Source organism: Protopterus annectens, chromosome 1.part0 (genome assembly GCF_019279795.1).
Source record: "Protopterus annectens isolate FY-2018-M chromosome 1.part0, PAN1.0, whole genome shotgun sequence".
In the NCBI taxonomy this organism is placed as follows: Eukaryota; Metazoa; Chordata; order Ceratodontiformes; family Protopteridae; genus Protopterus; species Protopterus annectens.
Window position 1 is genome coordinate 830,352,361 of NC_056725.1, and position 24,901 is coordinate 830,377,261.

Below are 24,901 nucleotides of genomic sequence, written 5' to 3' on the forward strand. Positions count from 1 at the left end.
TACTGTTCTCTTATCAGACCCATAATTTAGTACAATGCCTCATTTGGGATGTACCTTACCCGACACCTGCAGCAGTTAGAAAGACATCAAAGGTACCTCACCAAGAAGATAAAGGGTGTCAAATATATGTCATATGCTGCCTGGCTGTAGCCACCCCAGCTGTATGCAGTCACATACTGCCTATGCAGAGGCGTTGTATGCCTGTTGTACAAGGCCATGTCCAACACAGGAGTAATGGACATGCTCCACCCCAGAAAACCCAAATCCATCGGAGCTGTGAGAGTGAGAGATGTCAATCTCAACACATAATAAAATAGGATGTGCTGGAGGGACAGATAGATAACCCAGAGGCTCCCTACACCCTGGAATGGAATCCCACTCCATGTTAGGCAGAGCCCCTCACTGACTCTCTTCAACAGGAATCTTGCCAAGTGGATGGGTGATCGTAGATGTACACTGGGGGTCTTCACTGTGTCACGTCCAGACAGAGGCACAGTATAGTAAATCATAAATGGCCATAATATTCACATAGCAAGGGGTGGCGAAAGCCACACACACTCTGGCTAGGCTTATAAATGCCCTAGGGCGGATAGCCTAGTATGAACCTATGACGATACAAATTGTACAGGATGCTAAGGATAATCACAAGGCTTTCGTAACTGATGGTAGGAACCTTGTTGGGAATTCACAGATATGCTCTGAATCACTCAAATATTACAAACAACATACCAAACACACACACATATTACCAACATCCAAACTGACAGGTGCAGTGCAACCCCCCCCCCCCAAAATGCAAAATATCTATCCCAGCAGAGTGCTGGCCCCCTGACATTGCAGATGCTGAGGTAACAGCCAGCATCTACAAAGCAAAACGCACAGCATCAATGGTACGGGATGGTGTCCTGGGCTGAGTCCAACATGGACTCCAAGAAGAATGGAATGCCAAATAACACTACTGCTCAATGTCAGCCTTACCACAGGATATGTACCCAAAGAGCAGTGTACAACAACAGTGGTCCTTCTCCACAAAGGTGTTGCCTGAATGGATACTGCAAACTACCACCTCAGAATCCTGACAAGCTTGGTCTGCAAAGCTATGGAAAGGATCAGCATGTACCCTCAGACATAAAGATATTGGGGACCTACTGACACTGGACCCTACCCAGTGTGGCTTTCTTAAGTGCAGACCCTGCCCCTTAAACATGTTTGACTCATTTGAAACAGTCATTAAGGTCATTGATTAGGGGAATGTGGTCCACACAGCCTAGCTGGACCTTGCAAAAGGCTTCCATACAATACCCCACATGTTCATTATAGATAAGCGCACCAGCTTAAATATAAACCCCTATGTCAGTAGAGGGGTTGCAAACCAGACCAAGGACAGAACTGACATGGTGAGAAATGCTGCAGCCATATCAGACTACAAACCAGATATAACTGGCATCCCACAAGGCTTGGTCCTGGGACCTCCCTTGTTTGGTATATATGTCCCATAAGTACAGGCCATCATGGAAGGACTGTTTCTGAACAAGTTTGCAGAGGACTACAAACTGGCCACCATATCTGACCCTCCAGCTGACACAAGCATCCCACAAAAGGGCCACATAGAAACAGACAACTGGTGCCATAGCCATGTCAGCAAGCTAATTGCAGAAAAGTGTATAGTCAACCCCTGTGGATATACAGTAAGTGCCCACCAATTACCACATAGATGTTAACCCATTAAGTACTTAACATGTAATAAGAGACCTGGGGACACAAGTTGATAGATATCTTGCATTGGACAAGCATGTGGCTGTAGTGGTTACAGAAACATACCATATACCCACCTAATCATGAAGGTTGTCAGATCTAGATCAGGGGAGGTCATTGTGGCTCTGCAGTCATCCTTCATTAGCGTCACAATTGACTACAATGGCCCCTGTGGGACGTACCTCAGCAGACACCTCCATCAACTGGAAAGACCCCAAAAGTACCTCACTAGGAGTATCAAAGAGCTTGAACAGATGCCATGTGTTGCCCGATTAAACAAACTGCAGCTCCACACACTGTCATACTGCCCGCCCAGAGGCAAGCTGTGCCTGATGTATAAAGCCATGTCCAAGCTGGAATCAATGAACATGCTGCACCTTGTACAATCTGAATGGCAGTGAGCTATGCACATGAGAGACCTGAACCCCAGCATTGACATACATAGGACAAGCTGTACTCAATGATCCATAACACAGAAGCCACCCCCACTCTTGAGTAAACTCCCAGTACAGGTTAGCCAGAGAGTCACTCATCGACTCTCCTCAAGAGGAATCTTGATGAGTGGATGGGAGATGGTAGGTTTACCCTGGGTATCACTGTTATGTCACGGGTTGACGGAGGCACAGTATACTAACCATGACATATGTCATGGCAAACTCCAGTTACAATGTGTGTCGTAGGACAAACACACTCTCTGACTAGCATTACAAATGGCCTAGGGCACATCGCTAGTGTTTGCCAATGTCCACCTATGTTGTGGAATACACTACCAATGTTGGACAAGCCTGGTTTAAGTAGTCCATATCTGAACATAATGCAACATGGTCATATGTGCACAACTGGCCCCTAACCAGTCTGTTGTGCTCACTATGAAAATTTAAAGCAGTGATAGGACTAAAGCCCAGGATACTGTCCACCACAGTGAAAGTACTGAACCAGTACACTATACGGTACTACAGTGTTAGGTCAGTATGAAAGGATGTTGACAACTGTATGCAAAGTATCTCATGCAAACCCTGCAGGCACAGTATAATCCCTGTTGTGTTCTGACACAAAGCAGTTGGACAGTAAGTACACAACGACACACAACACAAAACCATAAACGTGAGATATTGTTGAAGTTCACACTCATCCACAAATGTGGTGGACTGCAGAGTTCAACATATGGAAAGCTCACACTGGGCATGCTCGCACACTTTGATAAATGAGACATATGTCAGACAACATGCCATGGAAAGCCTGAACTGGGCATGCTCACACACTTAGGCCATATCTCAGTTTAGCAGTTGGCCAAACATATCTGGTATTTGTACGTGTTATTCCAGGAACCAACCACATTACAGCAATCTGCCCAGTGCACACAGTTAAATGACTACAGAGACACAAGTGATATAGTGGATCCCTCTCATATTCAAACATCTTCCACAGATACACAAGTTGTTCATAGAAACAGGGAATGCTATGGCAATAAAGACCTGCAAACAGTCTATCAGCAACAAATATTGTGCATCTGACAATTAAACATATGGGTGTAGAGGTCAATACTAGGCTGTTTGCCCTAGGGAATGAAAGCTTAGCCAGAGTGTGCTTGGCGTCTGCCTCCCCAGTACAGTAGGCTACTGTGCCACTGTAAAGTAGGTCACATAAGGCACCGTTTGAGGGTAGTGTGCTGTGCCTCCGTCAAGCAGGGACACAGTGGAGATCCCAGGGGTTGAATTTGCTATGCCACCTCCATGTTGTTGGTGTGTGCTGGAAGAGGGTTGGTGAGGACCTCTAACAGTAAGTGGGCGTCAATAACAGACTGAGGGGAGCCTTATCTGCAGTGTCTGGACAATTTCACTGTCAACACTTTGTCGTGATGATTATGAGGGATTGAAGTGTCGTGCCAGTACTGTTCAGAGATGTCCTCCCTCTGTGGGCTACTGCTCTGCAATGTATTAGCTCACTCAGTCTGTTGGACAGCTCATATATGGCTGGTGTACACCTGACAGGTGTCCTGTTGTGGAGGAGTCATGGCTATATTTGGGATAGCATGATCAATGCAAACCTTCCACATGCTCATAGAATGCAATTGTCAAGGATTATGCAGAGTGGCCTGCATATTCCCTCAGCATGGGTCCTTTGAAGTCTTCCACCCCAGTCTTCACAAGTGCAAAGTCTGCTTTTGATAAATACACTTTATTTGCAGTGACAACCTTGCCTGGGGGTGGGTATGGTCAGATATCAACAATGGTGGTCTACCTCTGGTGTGGAACAGTGAGTACCCATGTTGCAGATGGTCAGGTGCAATATGTATTCCCCCTTGTGCCTGTGGTGAGTGGTCCTGCCATAGCACATGGACTCACAAATTGTAGTGGCTGTAGGGTAATGTTGTAGAGGCCTGAGTAGTTCCCACACACAATATACCTGTACCTGACGTTAACAACTGGAATGGTGTATGTGAACACCTTCATATCTTGGCACTGCTCCCAGGGAAGCAAAGTGTGTGTCCTGGATGTGGGAGGGGTGGTCTGAACTGGTTGTGTGTGTGTTACAGGTCCTGTGGTCATGAAGCATGGTATAGAACATAACCTGCCAGTGCTGATGTGCATATCTGACCCTGAAGTAGGTGGCTGCAAATGCATATATATATGCTATCCCCCACCTGACAGGTAGTAATAGATGTACATACCTCTGTATAAATAAAGATGTCAGCACCCTATAAATACTGCAGGTGCAGAACAGATGCCCAGTAATTCAGATAGTGCGCTCTGCTAATGTGCCTCCCTCAAGTGTCATAATATAGTTAGGTAGGGGTTTGAATCCTGCAAATGCTCAGTGTGTGTGTGCGCAATTCTGTGCGAGAGAAATGTCCCTTTTGGCAACTAGGAAAAACACACTACAGGATGCACATTCCCCTTTCTAAACAGTGATGATGTCAACACCCTATAAGTACAGCAGGAGAAGGGAAACCTCCCAGTAATGCGAATAGCGTGCTCTGCTAATGCATCCGTCTTGAGTGTCATAACATAGTTAGGTAGGGGTATGAATCCTGCAAATGCTCAGTGTGTGTGTGTGTATGTGTGTGCGTGTGTGTGCGCAATTCTGTGCGAGAGAAATGTCCCTTTTGGCAACTAGGAAAACATACTACAGGATGCACATTCCCCTTTCTAAACACTGATGATGTCAACACCCTATAAGTACAGCAGGAGAAGGGAAACCTCCCAGTAATGCGAATAGCGTGCTCTGCTAATGCATCCGTCTCGAGTGTCATAACATAGTTAGGTAGGGGTATGAATCCTGCAAATGCTCAGTGTGTGTGTGTGTGTGTGTGTGTGTGTGTGTGTGTGTGTGTGTGTGCGCGCGTGCAATTCTGTGTGAGAGAAATGTCCCTTTTGGCAACTAGGAAAACACAGTACAGGATGCACATTCCCCTTTCTAAACACTGATGATGTCAGCACCCTATAAGTAAAGCAGAAGATGGGAAACCTCCCAGTAATGCGAATAGCGCGCTCTGCTAATGCGTCCGTCTCGAGTGTCATAACATAGTTAGGTAGGGGTTTGAATCCTGCAAATGCTCAGTGTGTGTGGGTGTGTGTGCGATTCTGTGTGAGAGAAATATCCCTTTTGGCAACTAGGAAAACACACTACAGGATGCACATTCCCCTTTCTAAATACTGATGATGTAGGATGCACATTCCCCTTTCTAAACACTGATGATGTCAGCATCCTATAAGTACAGCAGGAGAAGGGAAACCTCCCAGTAATGCGAATAGCGCGCTCTGCTAATGCGTCCGTCGTGAGTGTCATAACATAGTTAGGTAGGGGGTTTGAATCCTGCAAATGCTCAATGTGTGTGTTTGGGTGTGTGTGTGTGTGTGTGTGTGTGTGTGTGTGTGTGTGTGCGCACAATTCTGTGTGAGAGAAATGTCCCTTTTGGCAACTAGGAGAACACACTACAGGATGCACATTCCCCTTTCTAAACACTGATGATGTCAGCATCCTATAAGTACAGCAGGAGAAGGGAAACTTCCCAGTAATGCGAATAGAGCACTCTGCTAATGCGTCCATCTTGAGTGTCATAACATAGTTAGGTAGGGGTTTGAATCCTGCAAATGCTCAATGTGTGTGTTTGGGTGAGGGGGGTTAGTGTGTGTGCAATTCTGTGTGACAGAAATGTCCCTTTTGGCAACTAGGAGAACACACTACAGGATGCACATTCCCCTTTCTAAACACTGATGATGTCAGCATCCTATAAGTACAGCAGGAGAAGGGAAACTTCCCAGTAATGCGAATAGAGCACTCTGCTAATGCGTCCATCTTGAGTGTCATAACATAGTTAGGTAGGGGTTTGAATCCTGCAAATGGCAAGTGTGGGGGGGTGGCAATTACATGTGTGAGAGAACTGACCCTTTTGGCAACCAGTACAACACACCAGCTGCTGCATATTCCAATCTCTACACAGAGATGATGTCAGCACCCTACAAGTACAGCAGAAGAGGGAAAATCTCCCAGTAATGCAAATAGCATGCTCTGCTACTGCATCTCTCACTACTGTAATATCACAGTTAGTTATGGCTTTGAATTACACAAATGCCACATATGTTTTTGTCACACAGAATGCCCATGTGTGTGGGTAGTTGTTCACAATAATGCATGACATCGATTAAACCAGTAATGGCAATGCACACAGATGATGTATGTGTGTGCCAAATACACATATATACCTGTGACCTTCAATAGTTCCCATGTCTGACACCTGCCACATGTGAATACATGGTATTTGCACTGGATAACATTATGACTGTGGTTTTCTGTGCGGGTGCTGCATGTGGTATGTGTATATACAGTGTGAGTTGTATATGGTATCATCCTAGCAGCGAGGGATACACATCTGGTCTGGGGCATATAGTCTACATGTTGTTGATGAACAGGTGCTGCATGTTTTCACCTGTTGTGGGAATGGTAACAAGTTGTTCCATAGCAATGCAGTGACTACATGCTGGGAACCTTTCAGCTAGGGTGTTGTAGCTACAGTAATTCATCAGCATTCAGTAATACTTCAGCATTCTTGGTGAGGGTATGATGCCAACCAAGGTCAGGGTCATACCAGCCTGTGCCACATGCTCAGAGAGCCCTTCTAGTGTTCCCTATCATGTAGTCCAGGGAGGTACATCACAGGTCAGCCATAGTGGCATGGACAATGACCGAGTCATATGTGTCCATGCCTCTGAGTGACCCGTATGCTTGTGTTATGTGGTGGACCATAGTGCCCCACGAGCATATCACTGTGACCTTCACCTTGTCCAGCCTGGTGAGCGGGACCTCACTGTACCGGACAATAAAGGTACCCAACACAACTGTAGCAGATGTGTTGTCTAGCCGTACAGGTTGTGACTGTTTGGCACACTGGACTTGTGTGCTATGTGTTGCACGTGCTGTGTTCCGGCTTAACGTATGCCTGTGTGCCAGCTGCAGAGGTGTCTGCTGCTCAGGCAGGATGCTATTCTGAGGCTCCACGAATGCCCCAGTGTGTTCATGTATTTGGATTGCTGTCAGTGTAGGTCTACATCAGACTGGTATTGTAGTCACTGTAGTATTTCATGCCACCTGACAGGTTATGCCAGTACTGGGTTCAGAGTGCTTAGTCCCCAGTTTGGCTATGTGGTTGCATCTCACACATGTGTTGTAGGTCTATGTGTAGGGGAGAGGGTTGACTGTGTACATGTGGCAGCTGTGACATTGCCACATGACTCACATATTCCACAACTGTACCATAGAGGTGACTGACAAGTGACCTTTGCACATGCTACCATAGTATTGTGATTGCCATGGTGATTAACAGCACATAGGGCCAATGGGGAACAAGGTACAGAAGGTGAGTATGTGAGGGTGTAGTGCCTGTGATTAGTTAGCACTGGCATACATGACTGCTCACTTGGTCAAATGCCAGGTAAGTCATATGCAATGTGTCACAGGCAACGCACATGCAAACAGGACAAACAGTGATGTTCTGCCAAGTGAGACATGGACATACATATAGTAAGCTATGCAGATGTCACTAGGAATCCACAGAAGCTCTGTAAATCTGCATTGCAGGTGGAATCAGTGTTCCAGGGTAACTGCAAGCAAACATGCATGCAAACAAAGCTACAGTAAGCAGGGCTGCATGTAGTCCATTGTACAACAAACAAGCTGTACCACTTCCAGTAGGTAACAGTGCAAATATGCAGGCACTATACACATGTACATGGAAATACACAGGTCAGATGGCCAGGGTACAGTCTCAGCGCACACAAGTGTACAGACCATGTACTGTCAGGATGTACAATAACGGGATGGAAACCCAGGTGCTCACACCTGCAGTAATACACATGTCAAATAACAGACACTGAACCTTCACTCAGTGGTTCCATACTTAGTAGGATGTATGCTACCTGTCCTGCCACCACAGTATCCCTGACATTCATGGGGACTCTCCCTCCTGTGAAAGTTAGTTTTGTGTGTTGGGGCTGTCTAGCATGGTATGAGGTGTGAGCTTGCAGTGATAGGGTGCTCCTGTGTGTCCTGTACCAGTTGTGTGGTACTGCACACATATCAACATCCTCAAACATCCGCATTGCAGAGTCCAGTGTGGGCAACATGCCACTTTCAGTTTACATGTCCATCATTACGTATCAATACTTTCATTACCTTATCCCCTGTGCTACCTATGTATGTGGCCTTCTGTTGACATCCTTACCACCAGTATGCAAACATGTGCAGATGATACACTATGGTTCTTACCATGGGTGTAGACAACAGTACAAGACAATCATACCCTTACTGCATCAGGCATGCTGGGATATACCCACAATTATATCAGCACACAGTACTGTTAACAACATGATACTATTACTACACGTCTATGTAGTCGCCCTGTGCATCAGCAACATGTTAACCTGTACCTGCACTGATGTTACAGATTGCAGGAGGTGGCACAGTTTCATCATATGCACAGGGTGTGAACTTGGTATGCCTAAGTCTGCCACTGATACCACCAATTGACATGTATGTGTGCTGGTGAGGGACAGCAGTACAAGGTGGGGCAATGTTGATGCAGTGTGTGCGTGTATGCGGTAGCCCTAGGTGTTGTCAATTCGCATGTGTGTATGGATGCACACACACAGTTCCACCTCATGGCTGCCATATACCGGTGTTTGTGGACAGCCACAGATTATACCTGCCAGCTCATACAGATCAGTGTCTCTGGCCACGGACACGGTACCTGTGCCTTGCAGGGGTGCTACGGACCGTATCCGGTACCAATCCAGACTGGGTACTGTCATCAGAAGCAGGTGTTCGTTGACTGGACACAGATCCCTGTTGGGCCTGTCCAGGGCCACGTGCACGTGGTCTCCTGGGGCGGTCTGATGACAGCACAGACCCAGCATTGCTGGGGCTGCTGCTGGCACTATGGGGGCGGCCGCGGCCCTGTTGTCGTCCGCGACGACTGCCAGCTGCTGCTGTTGCTGGCATACACCCACGTCAATGCCTCAACCGTCCACCATTGCCCTTGCTCATGGACATGTAGTTGTGGAACTGATCTAATATGTCCCCACAACGTCTGTCTATGACATTGGTGAAATTACGGATGGCAGCCGCAATGTCATGCATACTGTCACTCATGGCTGTGCGACATGCTGTCAGCTCCCTCAGACCCTGTCTGGTGTACCGTTCCATACGTGACTGTGCCTGCATGACAGCCCGAAACATAGCTGAGGTTGTAAGACCTCTGTGGGCACATCTAACTGGGGCAGTATGCCCACAGATGCTCCCACGAGAACCCCTGGACATCTGTCTGTGTGGTACCATCTCAGGGCCATGCCCATGGCTGCTGTGTGGAGAAGCATGTGCCACAGATACCACATTACCCTAGTCAATGCCCACTGTATCCTGTCCATCACCTAGGGACATTGGTGACAAAGGATGTATTGGCAGGATGACTGTGCTCATTGATGGGGTTGACAGCTGTGTACTGTCAAATTGGCTGACCAATGATGGACCCTGGCACACCTTTCTGTGCCATTACACAAATGTCATCATTATCAGTACCCATGGCACCTGATTCAGGTTCCCTGCTGCATGACACCAGAGCAGCACCAGAACCTGTGGGAGGGAAACAGGAAACACAGTTTACAATGTCTACACAATGTTACCAGTGATGCACACATGCACAGGTGCACACAGTTGCACACTACTCAGTATGCGAGATATCAACACAAAGACACAGACACACCTGCATGCATACACAGAGCACTACTAAGTGAGCCTAATATTACTATTACTATCAAGACTATTAAAGGTATTGTTAATACACACTCACCAGCATGGATAGGCTGCATTGCTGTTACACCAGAGGGACCTGCAGAAGTGAGGAAATTAATGTCAGTGGGCACAACTGTGCCATTGTTACAGAGTATGATACAGGTCAGTAGTACAACAGTTGCCTTTCACAGGTCAGCTGCTGATATTGAGAATATCACATTTGCACATTAAATACTATGGATGACAGCTACAAACCAAGGACACACCTCACACATGCATTAACTACCAGTGTACACAACAGTCAACTATACATATGGCATATTACCTGCACACTATTAGTCATGGTGCTGTGTGGCTCCAGCCTCCATCATAATGCAGGTCTGCTGCTGCTGTTGTTGTTGTTGGTGGGCTGGAGCCACAACACTTATGAGTAGTCCCTCCAGTCTGGTGAGTGAGGGATGTGTAGCCACCCCATCACCTGTGGCAACCTGTTGCCTGTGGATATCCGACGCACGCTGATGGACATTTCTGATTAAATCACTGCAGTGATGTCGTACCTGCTCATATGTCCTATTATGCGTGCCTATGTCATTTATCCGACGGACCAGGTCTTGCCACAGTGAAGCCCTCTCCCTGCTGATTCTGGCTGGTGCGGGAAAAGAGTATTGCATAATCCCGCACCAGGCTCTGGTGTATTTCCTCAGCCTCAGCTGCAGAGTATGCTGGATTGCGCTGGTGAGCCATGGTCCTGAAAAAGGAAATAAAATCACCTCAGCAAAATATGTCAGCAGAATTTGGCGCACATAGTACACATGCTACTCGACTGTTGTGATACAACATATCTCACATATATAGCATCTGTCTGTCTATTGGTGGATACACATGTAAATGGCCAGGTATCAGTGCTCAGCCAACAACTGTGCAACAGTACCTGGCACACTCCATACGACATACTACCAAACCCCAGCAGTCAGAACACTGATTCAGGTCCAAAGCACCTCCTCACTCTGGGGGTTTGTATCGAGGTACTGTATGGGGTACATCATCAACTACTGTGATCTGACCACAAACTAATTACCCTGGATATACATATCCCACCTCCACCATCAGCACAAACGACTACAGTGAATAACATTTAAAATGCAAGCTTTACACTTCGTAAGACTGAGATGGTATCCTTTAAGCCCACTGGGCCAGTGGAAGCCACAACCCAAAATGCTGACTCCTTCACAAATGATTTCTATGGACATCTCCGAGAATGCATGGATCATGCAATCCCATTTTAGACCAAGACACTCTCCACAAAGGGAAAGCATCCTGTCTGGTGGACCCCAGCCATAGACAGATTGTATAACAAAAGATGGAAGCTAGTGCAAGACAGAGCATAATTCCATAAAGGAAAGGCATGTCTGATCAGCACTAGTAAAGAGCTATGTTCTCTCATACAAACATCCACGGGCAACTTTGAGAGTGAAATCACCGGGGACACTACAGATAACCACAAGGCCTTCTTCAGTTATGTTAGAAACCTGGTCAGAAACCCCCCAATATGCTCATAGTTAGTACACAACAACAAATAATTCACTGAACCCACAGATATTGGCAACATTGTGGCAGACAGGTTCAGTGCAATTTTTCCCCCTCCCTCTCCCCCAAACGAAGACATACTTATCCCAGCTGAATGTAACCTCCCTGTCATCACAGAAGTCCAGGTGAGAGACGCCGCCCTCAGAAAAGCAAAAAACACAGCATCAATGGGACCTGATGGTATCCCCGGTTGCATGCTACATGAACTCCAAGAGGAGCTAAACACACATATATAAGTGCTATGTAACACTAGCCTGACTACAGGATATGTACCTGTACACTGGCATACAGCAGCAGTGGTTCCACTCCACAAAGGAGGCACCTCTACATACCAATACAATACAATACAATATGCTATTGCCCCTGGGACTACAGCAGCATACTGTTCTGCTACCCTGACCATTGTGACACATGTGATGTGATGGTGCCTGCTCCTGTCAGTTACACAGGGTGACTCATATGGCATATTACCTATCTGACTAACATTCAGCAGGGGTATGTGTGACATGTACTCATGGGGAGTCTTGCTTCTTAACGCTGTGTGGTTTATTGCAGGGTATGTCTTATCTGTGGGTAGGAACCTGTACCTCCGCCATGTGCTCTCTACTGCGGTGTCAAGGATGACACACAGCGGTCATTTAGGTTGTGGATGGTGTGAGGTGTTACTATGGTTGTTGGACATCTGTCATGGGTGTGACTTAAGTATGTAAATCCAGGAGTGGTAACCTCTATGTGGGTAGTATGTGTGCACTCTGTGATGTTGTCAGTCACTGTGCATTGGTAATGTGTTTGAGTGCATTGTCACAGTGTCGTACATGTCACTGTGTCCTTCTCCATATCTGTAGCTGTCATGTGAGGTACATACCGTGGCAGCCATTGTGTGGTGTGGAGGGGTACACTGACCTACATGTCCATAGCTGACACACCATGTCTCCTGACACATACCATGTACAGGTATTCCACTGTGACTATCATTGGGGGACTATTGTACACATTTATGACCCTGTTCACCCCTGACACATGCAGTGGTGGGCAGCCAATCACATATCTGGTGGTTACTGGTGTAGGTGATTTGAAATGGGGTATGGTACTCCAGTTGACAGTGGTGTTTACTCCATGCCTTTGTCACCAGGCACCTGTTGCAATACATCTGTACACATGTGTCTCAGAATATATATACATCTCTCTCTCTATATATATATATATATATATATATATATATATATATATATATATATATATATATGTATATATATTTAGATATATATATATATATATCTAAATATATATATATATATATATGTCTGCATATATTGCTATAGATATGGAGGGAGGGTGAGAGTGACAGAGGGGGTGGGACGGGGGGAGTGCGAGATAGTCATATACAGTCATATCTGTAGATGGTCAGATCTGTCTGTCTATGTATATGTATCTACATATATCTATATGTGTGTATTACATATATATGTTTCTACATATTCTATCTACATCTGTCTATATATTCCTACATCCCTCTATATCTATGTATACATATATGCATATTATATATATATATATATATATATATATATATATATATATATATACATATATGCATATTATATATATATATATATATATATATATATATATATATATATATATACACATATACACACACACACACACACACACATATTGACATACATACGTATCCATATGATAGATAGGTATATCAACATGTTTGTTTACAAAACTGTATACACACACTAACATACTGCTAAACATACATAACTGTGAAACCTACTTTGTACATTGCACTACAACCTACATTCAACATACCATTGATATGTGCACATAGATGCCCTCACATGCATATGTATGTACAGCCTTCACTGATAGTTGCTGTATGTCCCCTGCCCTATGCACATCTTCATATACATATAAATACAGACCAATGACACATATGGAGGATTCACAGTATGTAGACTTTTTAAAGTATTACTTTACATTACCTGTGTTTGTCACAGCTGCTTGCGTTGCCTTTTGGATTGGTGTCCTGCTGCTGCTCCAGTTGACAGATGTCAGCTTTCTAGTAGGTTTTGTTAACAAATGTAAAATAAATAAAAATAAAATAAATTATTGAGTGTTTTTGTTTGTGTATGTTTTTTTTTTTCTCTCCCTACCTCCAGAGGGTGCAATGAAAGTATTGCATGTGTGGACTGGGAGTACAGCATGCTTTTGTAGGTATCTGCATATGTCAATGTGATGGCCTCTGCACCAGTTGTTAGCCAGCATTTGCTAAATGCATGCAGCCAGTTGTGTATGGATTGCAGTTCTCAATGTGATTTCAGGACAGCGCTATAAAAAGGTATGTGAGATAGGCATAGCCCTTTCAGAGTTTAAGGGCAGGGACCATGCTGGTATGCTGTGGACACTGTTCTGTGAGTGTAAAGGTTAGTATCTCTCTCATATTTCTGGCTGTGTTGTAGATTAACATAACATTTCTCCATTCATTTCTCCAGTTTCCTGTATTTAAGTGTGTATGTACACCGACACCTAAGACTACTACTACTGTTAATGTGGGTGTGTGTGCTTTCCTGTGGGACATGTGGTGCAACTGGTATATAGCAGTGGCTCTTGCACTTTGTTGCTATGGCTTCAATTTTTGCCCTTTACATTCACTACTTGTATGCCTGCTAGGTGTCTTGACTGCAGTGCGTTGCTGTGGCTTTCCTATTTTCCATGTACTCACACCTTGGAATGCTTGCTATATCTGCTAGGGTGTTACTGCAAGCAGTGTGGTCTGGCCACGGTGTGGGCCTTGACATCTATTAGGGTATTTGAGTAGGCTACTGAGCAGGCCCCAGAGACTCCCAGGTGCATCTTTTATCTGCCTCATGGAATGGTACATATCAGTGGGGTACACCCATTAAATTGTCTGGTATTCTGCAGTTGTGACTGTGGGTTAGCATGAGCATATGTATTACTACACTATTTCCGACATGCAAGTGGTGCATACTTTCAGTACTTCATAGTTACCATTGCATGTGTTGTAACACCTTTCTGCCTACTGTTTGTACATTTCACAGGGAGTCTGTGGGACATCCCTGTAACTCAGTCACTGTTGCTATGTCTAGGCTCTTAACTATTCAAATATGGCAGTGTCAGACCTCTCAAGTGTACAGATATTTGCAGGATGTCCACATTTTTGCCTCATATTTTGGTCCATATCTCAAACAGCTTTTTCTGGCCAATCACTCAGGGCTCAAGTCAGACTATAGTGACAAACATTTCAGTTTCAGACTTCACACCCTTCCAAACATCCTACATAATGCAAAACCTGTTATTCTCTCAACTGTCTAAGTTTGTTGGAGCAATATTTGAAATGTGTCCCTGTTTTTGAGCCTTTGCTCCACATTTTTTATTACTTAGTCCGGATGTGTTGCTGTAAGAGGTTGTGGGTTATGGGCAGTGATTATCCTGCTGTGAGTATGTGTGTGGCTTGCAAGGTGCTACAGTGACATTATTACCTACTAGCTACCAAGTAGCATGGCTGTTTCTGTTCACACACTACTATTATAGTAATCCACTACATTTAACAGTAAATATACATGACATGCTTTGTGTACTACACATCCTATATTCCCTTTACATTCATTCCTACTATTGCATGATATATTTATTGTAGCACAATGTTCTTATATAGCAGTCATGGCTTAGTGGCAAGTCATGCAGACTACTGTTTCCAAGGTCCTGGGTTCGGGACGGACAGTGGAATTTTATTTTGCTTTTGTGCAGACTACAGGCCTGGTCATTCAGAGTGACTAAGGCACTTTTAAGCAGTTGTAACCGGGTTAGCGCTGGTTTGCGCGTAGCTCACTCATGCGCACTGGCTTTCAGCCCCGCGCATACCCGCTTACAACTGCTTAAAAGTGCTTACTCTTGCGCACACCCGCGCTAATTTCTTTGAAAGAAATGAAAATGGGGAGTCAAGAAAGTGGTGAAAAAGGGGTCACAAAGAGGGTAAGACAGTAGGGAAACATGCTCGGGTTTTGCAGGAGGGATGTAGGTAAGGCCCATAGCTGCCCATTTCTTCATCAGCAACAGCTGTGCATATGTTTGTAATTTGGTGTGACATTTGAAACCTTCCACCCCTGAGAGAGATGCAAGGACAACAATAACACTTGTTGTACAGCCAATTGTAATTGTCAGTTTCCATGTCCAGCAGACATGTATGCAAAATGGGCAGCTATGTATGGGGCGTAATTTTATTGTGGGTACAGAGTGCCCTTTTTTTTTTTTTTTTTTTTCAGGTGAGAGTGGTATGTCAGGTACAGGAAGTCGGTATAGCTGGGGAGGTAGGTTGGGTAGGTTAACAGACAAGACAAACAAGACGCATACAGGGGCGGTGTATGACACGTGGGGGAGTTACACAATTGATGGGGATGGATGTTTGGATATCTCGAGCCCATGAGCCCACAGATGGCAACAGTGGAACTGAGATCCCCACCCATGGGCAGTTGCCACTGTGCCTTCACTGCCCAGGACGGGGCTGTGTAGGCCGGGCAGCAGGCACGCCCGTTAGTTGTGCCACCCATGCCTCAAGCTGGCGTAGGGGCCCAAGAACAGCATCCCGGATCTCCCTACGCACCACAGTCTGGACATTACGGAGGGTGAGTGGATGTTCTCCTCCGGCCACACTTGCAGAGGGGGGACGAGCCCCATCCCCTGCAGCGCTTCCACCCGCAGGTGACACAGGGCCACCGGAGGAGGGTCCGGCCTGGGCACTACTGCCAGGTGCACCCGCCAGCTGTGGAGGGAGAGGTGGATCCGCTAGAACCCGCCTTCCCTGTCGTTCTATGTTTTGCATTATGTTATGACAGTTTGGGTTAGTAACGTACAATACCATTCACAATTAGTTGTAACAGCATGCATTAGTATTCCCATTAACCAAACACCCATATATTCAAACCACTGAACAGCAAGCATAACACATGCATAATTTGAACAGCAATACACAATCCAACAACATGCAAGGTTGACCGATGGCAACAGGCCATCAGGTTTGGATGTATAAACAGGGCAGATGCATCAACGTACATGCAAATATATATGAACCAACAGGACAAATGTCCAGGGGTGTTAATTGTGATTGCACATACCAATTTCACGTGGAATGGATTATATGTGGTTATAGGGTAGGGTGAAGAAAATTTAATTAACAACTTCAAATATCAGTACATATGCTGTACATTTCTAATAGCTGCAGATATATACACACTACAGTTCTGCCTACAGTTTCCTATGTGATAACTACTTCAGGTTGGTGATAGGAATGTTACTGCTACATCAATATACATTTTCATTTTTATTCATACACATTATATCTGGCTCTGTTCAACTACATCATCCTGCTACATTTGCTTTATATAGCTATAGACAACTGTGGATGTTTGGTATTTCAGACAACCATACTATCTGCATATTGCAGACTGAGAGCAACATAGCCAGATTTTGGGACACACATTCCAGCTGCAGTACCGTTTTCATCACGTTACTGTTTGGTTCTGCCCATCACATTCATTTCATTCTGTACTGACTGCAGTATTCTTTATTCAGGAGTTATTACTACTTTATTGGTGGATTCATAACTCTTTCTCACACTCTCTCACTTGTTTTATTTTTACAATTCAGGATGGTACTTAATTCTAGGCTTTATTGACATGTTTTACCTGTAGTTATAACAATCCTTTCCAACAGCCTCACTTCTGTCATGTTTCTGTATTTCAACAGGGATATATTTCACACATGTGTTTTACTCGGCTTCTGCAGCTGTACTTTTCAGCCTGCTGCAGGTTATGTACTATTATATTACAGGTGGGACATCTTTATTTCAGACTTTTTTAATTTTTATGTTTGGATTACAGGCTGCATCACACTTTTGTAATCAAGCAATACTTGCAAACCCTCTTACACTGTTACTTGCACATTTTATTAATTAGTGACTACACTGCACTCTTTTGCTAACTATCATACTTATATATTTATTTACAGTTACAGGGAGAGAATTACTGACCTGCCTGGTGGCGCAACCGTGCCAGCCTATCACCATAGGCTCGACGGTTCGCAGAACGGACACCTGCAGCTGTAATATAAATAAAGTAATATTGGAATACACATCTCCTTAATATCAGCTAGGTTAATTTCTTACATAAATAATTACATGTAACTTACTCAGTAGTGGGGTGTTGGGCATTTGCCGGGCCTCCTGGATCCAACGGTTCAGTTGATCCTGCTTCCGTCTCTTCAGGTCCGCATGGTGGTGACGGACCTGCTCACCAGTCCTTGGTATCCCTGTGGCACTGGTGAGATCATGAGCCAACCGGTCCCACGCCTCAATCCTATATGCTCCCCACAGGACCTGGCCCTGCATGAGTTGGGCCTCATGATTGTGGACAAGGAGCCAAACCATATATTTGGACTCCTCAACGCCCCACCTCTGTGCTCAGAAGCAACTACCCTCACCTACATCTGACATCCTGGCTGCAAGTCGGTTCTACAATCGGTTATGCTGTGTATTCCCGCCTATGGGGCTTATATATGCCGTTTTTCCCACACTTATCTGTGATTGTCCATTTTGGAATTGTATCAGCTTCACAAAACCTGCTTTGTCATGCTCGTCTTTCTATTCATTCCTATATATATATGTTATTACTGCATTTCTAAGTGTAACTGTCATGGCTTAGTGGTTCAGTACTTTGACTATGGTGCATGGTATCCTGGGTTCGAACCTGGCCATTGCTTTTTATATTTTAGGTCTGTCTACACAGGCTAGAAGGTGTGTCTGTGTAAAGGCAGTTTTGATACAGCTTGCTCAATGTTGCCCGTCTGGCGCGCAGCTCTGCGCAAACGGGTTACACTGGTTTATGTGTCATTTGGCTGTCAGCACGCATATTACGCTCAGCTCAGCTACAGGCACACAGTTTCAGCGTGTTAAAACGCTGCTCAACCTCGGGCACTCATTTTACACCTGTTAAACCACTGCTCACCTACGGGCACTCATTTTATACCTGTTAAAACACTGCTCACCTACAGGCAGATGTACTCAACTTGTTAGACTGTAGCTCAGCTATAGGCACATCTGACATTTTTTTTTTATTATCTCACATTTCTTCAAAATACATGGCCCATTTCATTACATTTTACATAAAATATAATTTTATATGTGTACATATATGTCAGGGACTTGTTTCGTGCTCATTTCGCTAAAAATAAAAATTGATGTTGTGGGGGCTCGAGCCACGACTGCCTCCACTTCAGCCGACGTCTCTACCGCTACGCTATTGCTTCTTGGCTTACTTTGCATATTTAGTTCTTATATGCTTTTCCACTGACTGCTAACTGTGGCTAAGCGACGGGCACGCACGGGCAAACATCTTTACAACTTAAAAAAAAAAATATAAGATGTTCATTTACACATTTTATGTTCATAGTCTGTGGGGGCATGTGTTGTGTTGTGTTTATTCACATTTACACGGACTCTGTCATGGGGGTTTACTTTCGGGACTTTTACTCTTCTGGGGGCGTGTCCGTTTGCAGGGCTCGGCCTACGGACATGCCCCCTACTGTCTTCCACGGACAGTGTTAGCCTTAGGTGTGATTCAGCTTGCCCTCATGCATATGCATGACATGCTGACGTCACACCGTTTAACTGCAGCCTCCGTGTAAGCCTTGTAACTCTTACACGGAGGCTTCATGAATCCTGCCCGTTGTCCTTTAAAATGCATCTCTGTGGCTAATTATGAAAAGTTATCATTTGCCTTATTAACATCTCTAACATTTTTTTAAATGCTAGCATTAATCACATAAATATTTGATAGAAAACTGGAAATTTATTAACAGCCAAACGTTTTCTAAAAATCACAATTTATAATTTAAAAAAGTCTGCCCTTATATAACAACTCTAATCCATACAATGCGTCAGTAAAATCACTAACTTTATAAATTATGGAAGAAAACTTTTTAAGGCAAATTCAGTGACCACTGAGAGCTATGCAGCATAATCTGACAAGACCTGCAAAATGGACTCCAAACTTCTCTGACTTAAAAAACTATAGCCAAATAATATATTTTCCTACTACTTTTTCGTATGCAGTCTAATGTCATTCTTAGTGCAGTTACTATTACCTCAAAATAAATCAGCACTTTTGAGACCCTTAACAGGAACTTTACATAACGTCTTTTTTTTTTCTTGCTGAATTACTGCACTATTTAGCAAGCTGCCTCCCTACAATACTGAATTCTACATTTGATGTCCAGTTACAGATTACATGCTATGGTTATTCAACAATGGGATAAGAAACGTCAGCCATCCTCAAGCTCTCACACTCTCTGCATTATTCACCCTTCCAAAGACCTTAAAATCAACCGAAAAATATATTCAATATTCTGTATAACTTAAAAGCAATACGACCAAACTCTCTGGAATTCAGTTACATCTCCCAAGCCTTTATTCTCCACTTAATAAGCACCATTCACGTCTAATTAAAAAAAAAATCAATGTTTTGCAGACAGGTCACAAGATGGCACATCTAACCCACTCAAGGCACGTCTCAGAGCAGAGATTTATGAATGGTTCCTGCAACACGCAAAGTGCTTAAAGATGACTGCCTGAGACTTTGAGATGGTACATCTCTCAGTATGTCCACAACATTAGAGACAATATTCTGCCCTTTAGTGCTTTAAGGCTCTCAAGAAAATGAGGTAAGAAAATGTCCTTTATGCCTTTGCTGAAGAGTCCTGAGGCAGTTTACAAAAGTCTGCCAGCAGGAAGTGGTAGCTGTGCAGTGTAAAATGCAGCACAGTGACAGCAAAGTTTGCCACTGAACAAGTATGCAAGTGATTTCAGGCTTTGCAGTAATTGGAAAAGGTGGAAGATGAGCTATTATACTGTAAACGTAAACATGAGTATACAAACAGAACTCTTACATTTAAGAAAAAAATAGACAAAAAATGCTCCGGTGTATTTCTTTCTTCTATAACTGAAATCAGTAAACCAGAAGTCTTACTAAATTTGTCATAATAATACGATATTTATTGATATGATATCATTTGCCAGCAGCTAATTCGATGTATTTAAGAACTGTATACCGATGAACTGATTCGTCAAATATAGCTATTCATTATGCATTTTTCACTTTTGGTCATATCAGATTAAATATCTCCTTCAACCACACTCATTGTGTCCATGGAATCCAGGTCTCCAATATCGGAGATCAGCATCTTAACCACCATGATACTACATCCCTGAATGCATCTTTTAGAGAAATAGGATTTTTTCATTGATGGACCCCAGTTGTGATAACTCCCTTAGTCCCCAAGGGCCAGCTTACAAATCTTTACTCTGTCCTTACTGCCACAGTTCTTAAGCTCTTATCTCTAGACCTGGCGACAAAGCAAAAAATAATAACAAAGGCTCCAAAACTACTTTATAAACTAGCTTAGAAAAGCTGCAAGTACACAGGACTGTTTTTATTCACTACACCTGTTAACAAAGAATGTCCTACCAAGAACAGTCTATTTTCAATTAAGTCCTAGGAAAAAAATCTCCAAAACATTAAATTATCAAAGAAGTATGAGGTATACAGTACCTTAAATCACAATTAAAGTTACAATTTACTAAAAACCATCCAATCATTGCAAACAAGTTCATGTTCTATCACACTTTGATGACAATAATCTTTTTTGTCATATCACTTCAAGTCTTGTGACTGTTACACCAGAATGTTTTTTCAATAAAATTTAAACACATTCTTATCAAAAAAGTCACCTAAGGATAGAAAAGTCTATTCCAGTTTTTACCAACAAATACAAGGCAGCATGCATCTCCATATTTATTTTTTCAAAAGGATGAACAGCATTCCTGTGGAAGACCTTGGATCATGCCAAGGTTTGTGCCATACAAGTATGTTATTTAAGGATGGACTTCTTGTCAAATGCAGCATCAGCCGCTTGTGAACAAACGTGAACTGGATAAATATTTGCCATTTGCTTCCATATTTTTGTGCGCCAAAGCCTCAACCCAGCTAGAAATTATCAAAACATAAATAATTAAAATTTGGGACTATGAAAAAGTGTTGTGTCCTAGCATGATAACGTACATAAACAATGGGGAAATAAGTACTTAGTAGCAATAGGTAATAAAAACATTTCCAGAAAAACTGAACAATACTTTGATACAAATCAGGGACATCTGACAGGCATGCTTTGTATATGTTGCTATAGCATGGACATGTAAGCTTCAGTTGATGGCACCGTCACAAAGTGTCATAACCATATAGAAGTCATCAAAATCTGGTACTACTACCAATGTTTGGCTGTGGCTCACTATGCTGCTAAGCCACAAGTTATACAAAAATGACATATTTTTACTATGTTTTACTTAAAAAATGAAATGATGTACCTTATCCCTGTTAGTGCCCACAGAATTGCATGGTTGGTTGAGGCTTGCCCCTGTCCCTCAAATTCTACTACATATTTGTCTGGAGTTTGTTTTGATTATGTGGTATTCAATGTAACTGATGTCAACAAACTGCCACCTACCCATTAAAACTGTCCGTCTCCCAAAAGAAGTGAATGTTGATGCCAACTCTGCATTCATAGTTGCAAACTTTTTTAGTTGCCATTAAACATTCATTATCACATTATAAGCAGACATACACTATTTTTATTCACAATCTAAACAATTATGTGCGCTAAATATTTGGCATTTTGGCAATACACTCCAAAAGCAGTAAGTGAAAATAAGCAACTTTTTAGAATAATAAAAACGTAGTGTTTACAAGAAAAAGATACATCAAATTCTCAACGAATCTGCTCTCCACTGTCACAAATTGCTTTTGAAATAAAGGCAATTACGCTTCTTACAATGCTGTTCAACAGAAAAACTGACTATTCTCCCAAAATCCCTATGCTGACAAGAAAAATACACATTATTCAGCCAACAAACCATGCGGATTCATTCATCTATTCCCTAAATTTTCAGCAACCCAGTTACCTGTGAATGAATCCGGATAAATGGACTCAAGAGCCTCCAGTTCATTCCTCTGCTCCTCTCCGTAATCCGTCATCTTTGCGGAATGCTGTCCATTGATCTCCAAAAAATATTTAGTAGGAAACCGGTTGACACACGTTGGGAGAACCACCTAGATGACAACCAAAGGCAAGGCCGAATCGAGTCAGCAAAGATCGATTAAGTGGTCTGGGTGCGTGTGTAAAGGCAAACACGGTACGTAACGCCGTACAGTCCCTAGAACAAACGTAAATAAATTCTACGGGGACTTGAGACAGAGGCTCAGGCTTGTTATTTCGGGCGTGAGGTATCGCACAGTGGTTTTTGTGTGGATTAGCTTTTAACATTACTTTAAGTAGACGTAGCGATTACTATGGCTGTTGCCATATTTGTACAATTACCACCTCTCTCCACAGAAACTACACGTATCTGTATGGAAATTGGTAACCAGCAAACCACAACTTTTCCCATCACACAGAGCCTTGTGATGCTGACATGTTACATAGCTTTCAACCATCCTTGCCCAAAATGTGGAACACTTGCTCTCATGAAGATCAATTGGACAAAATATGACGCACTAAAAACCTTCAGCTAAGTATATAATAATCAATTGTAATCATGCTGGGAATTTGCATGGTTAAAATTGATTATTGTATACTTGTATAAGGGTGTTCAATACAGTAATGTCATTCAATAATATTTATCTTGAATATAATTTAAAATCATCTTAACGGTATTTAGCAAAGCAGATATGCTCGCTATACTCCAAAGTAGGGTTGCCACCATTTCAAATGGCCAAAGTGGGACATGTTTGGTACAGACATCAGATTTTACAGGCCGACACATACCCACGGCCAGTACAAAGGACAGAACGTAACTGTTTTGCCTACAAAAAGCGTATTCTTGTAGCATTTTAGTTGCTTATTCTGTTTCTCATAACATTTAGGTATTTCAGATCCAGAATAACTGTTTAATGCAACTATCACATAAAATATGATGCATATCACACATGCTGGTGTGAATGACCTGAGACGTACCTCCCTGAACTACATAAAAAGAGACATAAAGGAGCTCTCTGAGCATGTAGCCCAGGCCGGTATGACCCTGACCTTGAGTAGCATCTTACCCTCACCAAGAATGATGCCACAATATGAAGACAAGATGATCAATTTCAACAATTGGCTTAAGTACTGGTGTCATTTAAAGGGGATCCAATGCCTGTCAGCTTGTGATGATATGCTCGACAAGCCACGATGCTTCGCTAGGGACGGCTTGCACCTGTCACCCCTGGGCTTTCGGATATTGGCAAAGGCTCTTGCTAACCCCATAGTGTCTTTTTTAGGCAAGGCTCAAAAGACAAACCCACCTCCATAGGTATCACAAGGGATAAGAAACTAAGAGTAATGCTACTCAATGCCAGAAGTCTAAACCTCAAGATGCACCTTTTCGAAACTCTCCTTAGCATGGAGAACATCGATATCTGTGCAGTAACCGAAACCTGGTTCAGGGCTCCCGAGAGCACCCCAGCACTACCAGGTTATACCTCATACCATGCTTTTCGGCCCCAAAACTTGGACCGAACCACAAAAGGAGGGGGAGTATCGATATTCATCAAAGATACCCACACCTCGAGGTTGGTGGCAAAGCACGAAGCATCAGAGACTATCCATGTGCAACTAACAGTGGGTAAAACTGCCTTCCAGTTTATAGCCTGCTACAGACCACCCTCCCAAACCCAGGAACCCCACGGCCTTCCTGAGAACACTGGAAAATATGAAGGTCTCTCCAAACACCATTATATTGGGTGACTTCAACTACCCAAACATAGACTGGGAGCATTACTCTAGCTCCAACACCCTAGCCCAAAGATTCCTAGAATTTATAAACTCAAATGCTATGGCACAACCTGTTACCACTCCCACAAGAGGGGAAACCATACTGGACCTGATCATCACCAACATGGGGACTCTATGCTCCAGACCAGAAGTGTATCCCTCACTGGTAAGATCAGACCATAAACTAATCTCACTGGATATTCACATCCTGACCCCACCCCCTGCCCAGAAAACCACAGTGAAAAACTTCTCTAAAGCAAATTTCACACTCCTCAAAACCGAGGTGGAATCTTTCAAAGCCCCCGGGCCTGTGGAAAATACGGCCCAGACCGCAGAATCCTTTATAAACGCATTCTATGAACACCTTCAGGAATGCATGGATCAT

General features: G+C 43.6%; 1 protein-coding gene across 1 annotated transcript in view; it reads right to left on the reverse strand.

Moving 5' to 3' along the window:
* RWDD1 (RWD domain containing 1) overlaps nt 1-22,872 on the reverse strand; it is a 659,575-nt gene extending 636,703 nt beyond the window's left edge. Inside the window, exon 1 of the mRNA XM_044063486.1 lies at nt 22,667-22,872. Within this exon, the coding sequence (XP_043919421.1) occupies nt 22,667-22,739 (73 nt within the window). The 5' untranslated portion in view covers nt 22,740-22,872. The remainder of the gene's footprint in view (nt 1-22,666) is intronic.
* Between the last annotated feature and the right edge of the window lie 2,029 nt (nt 22,873-24,901).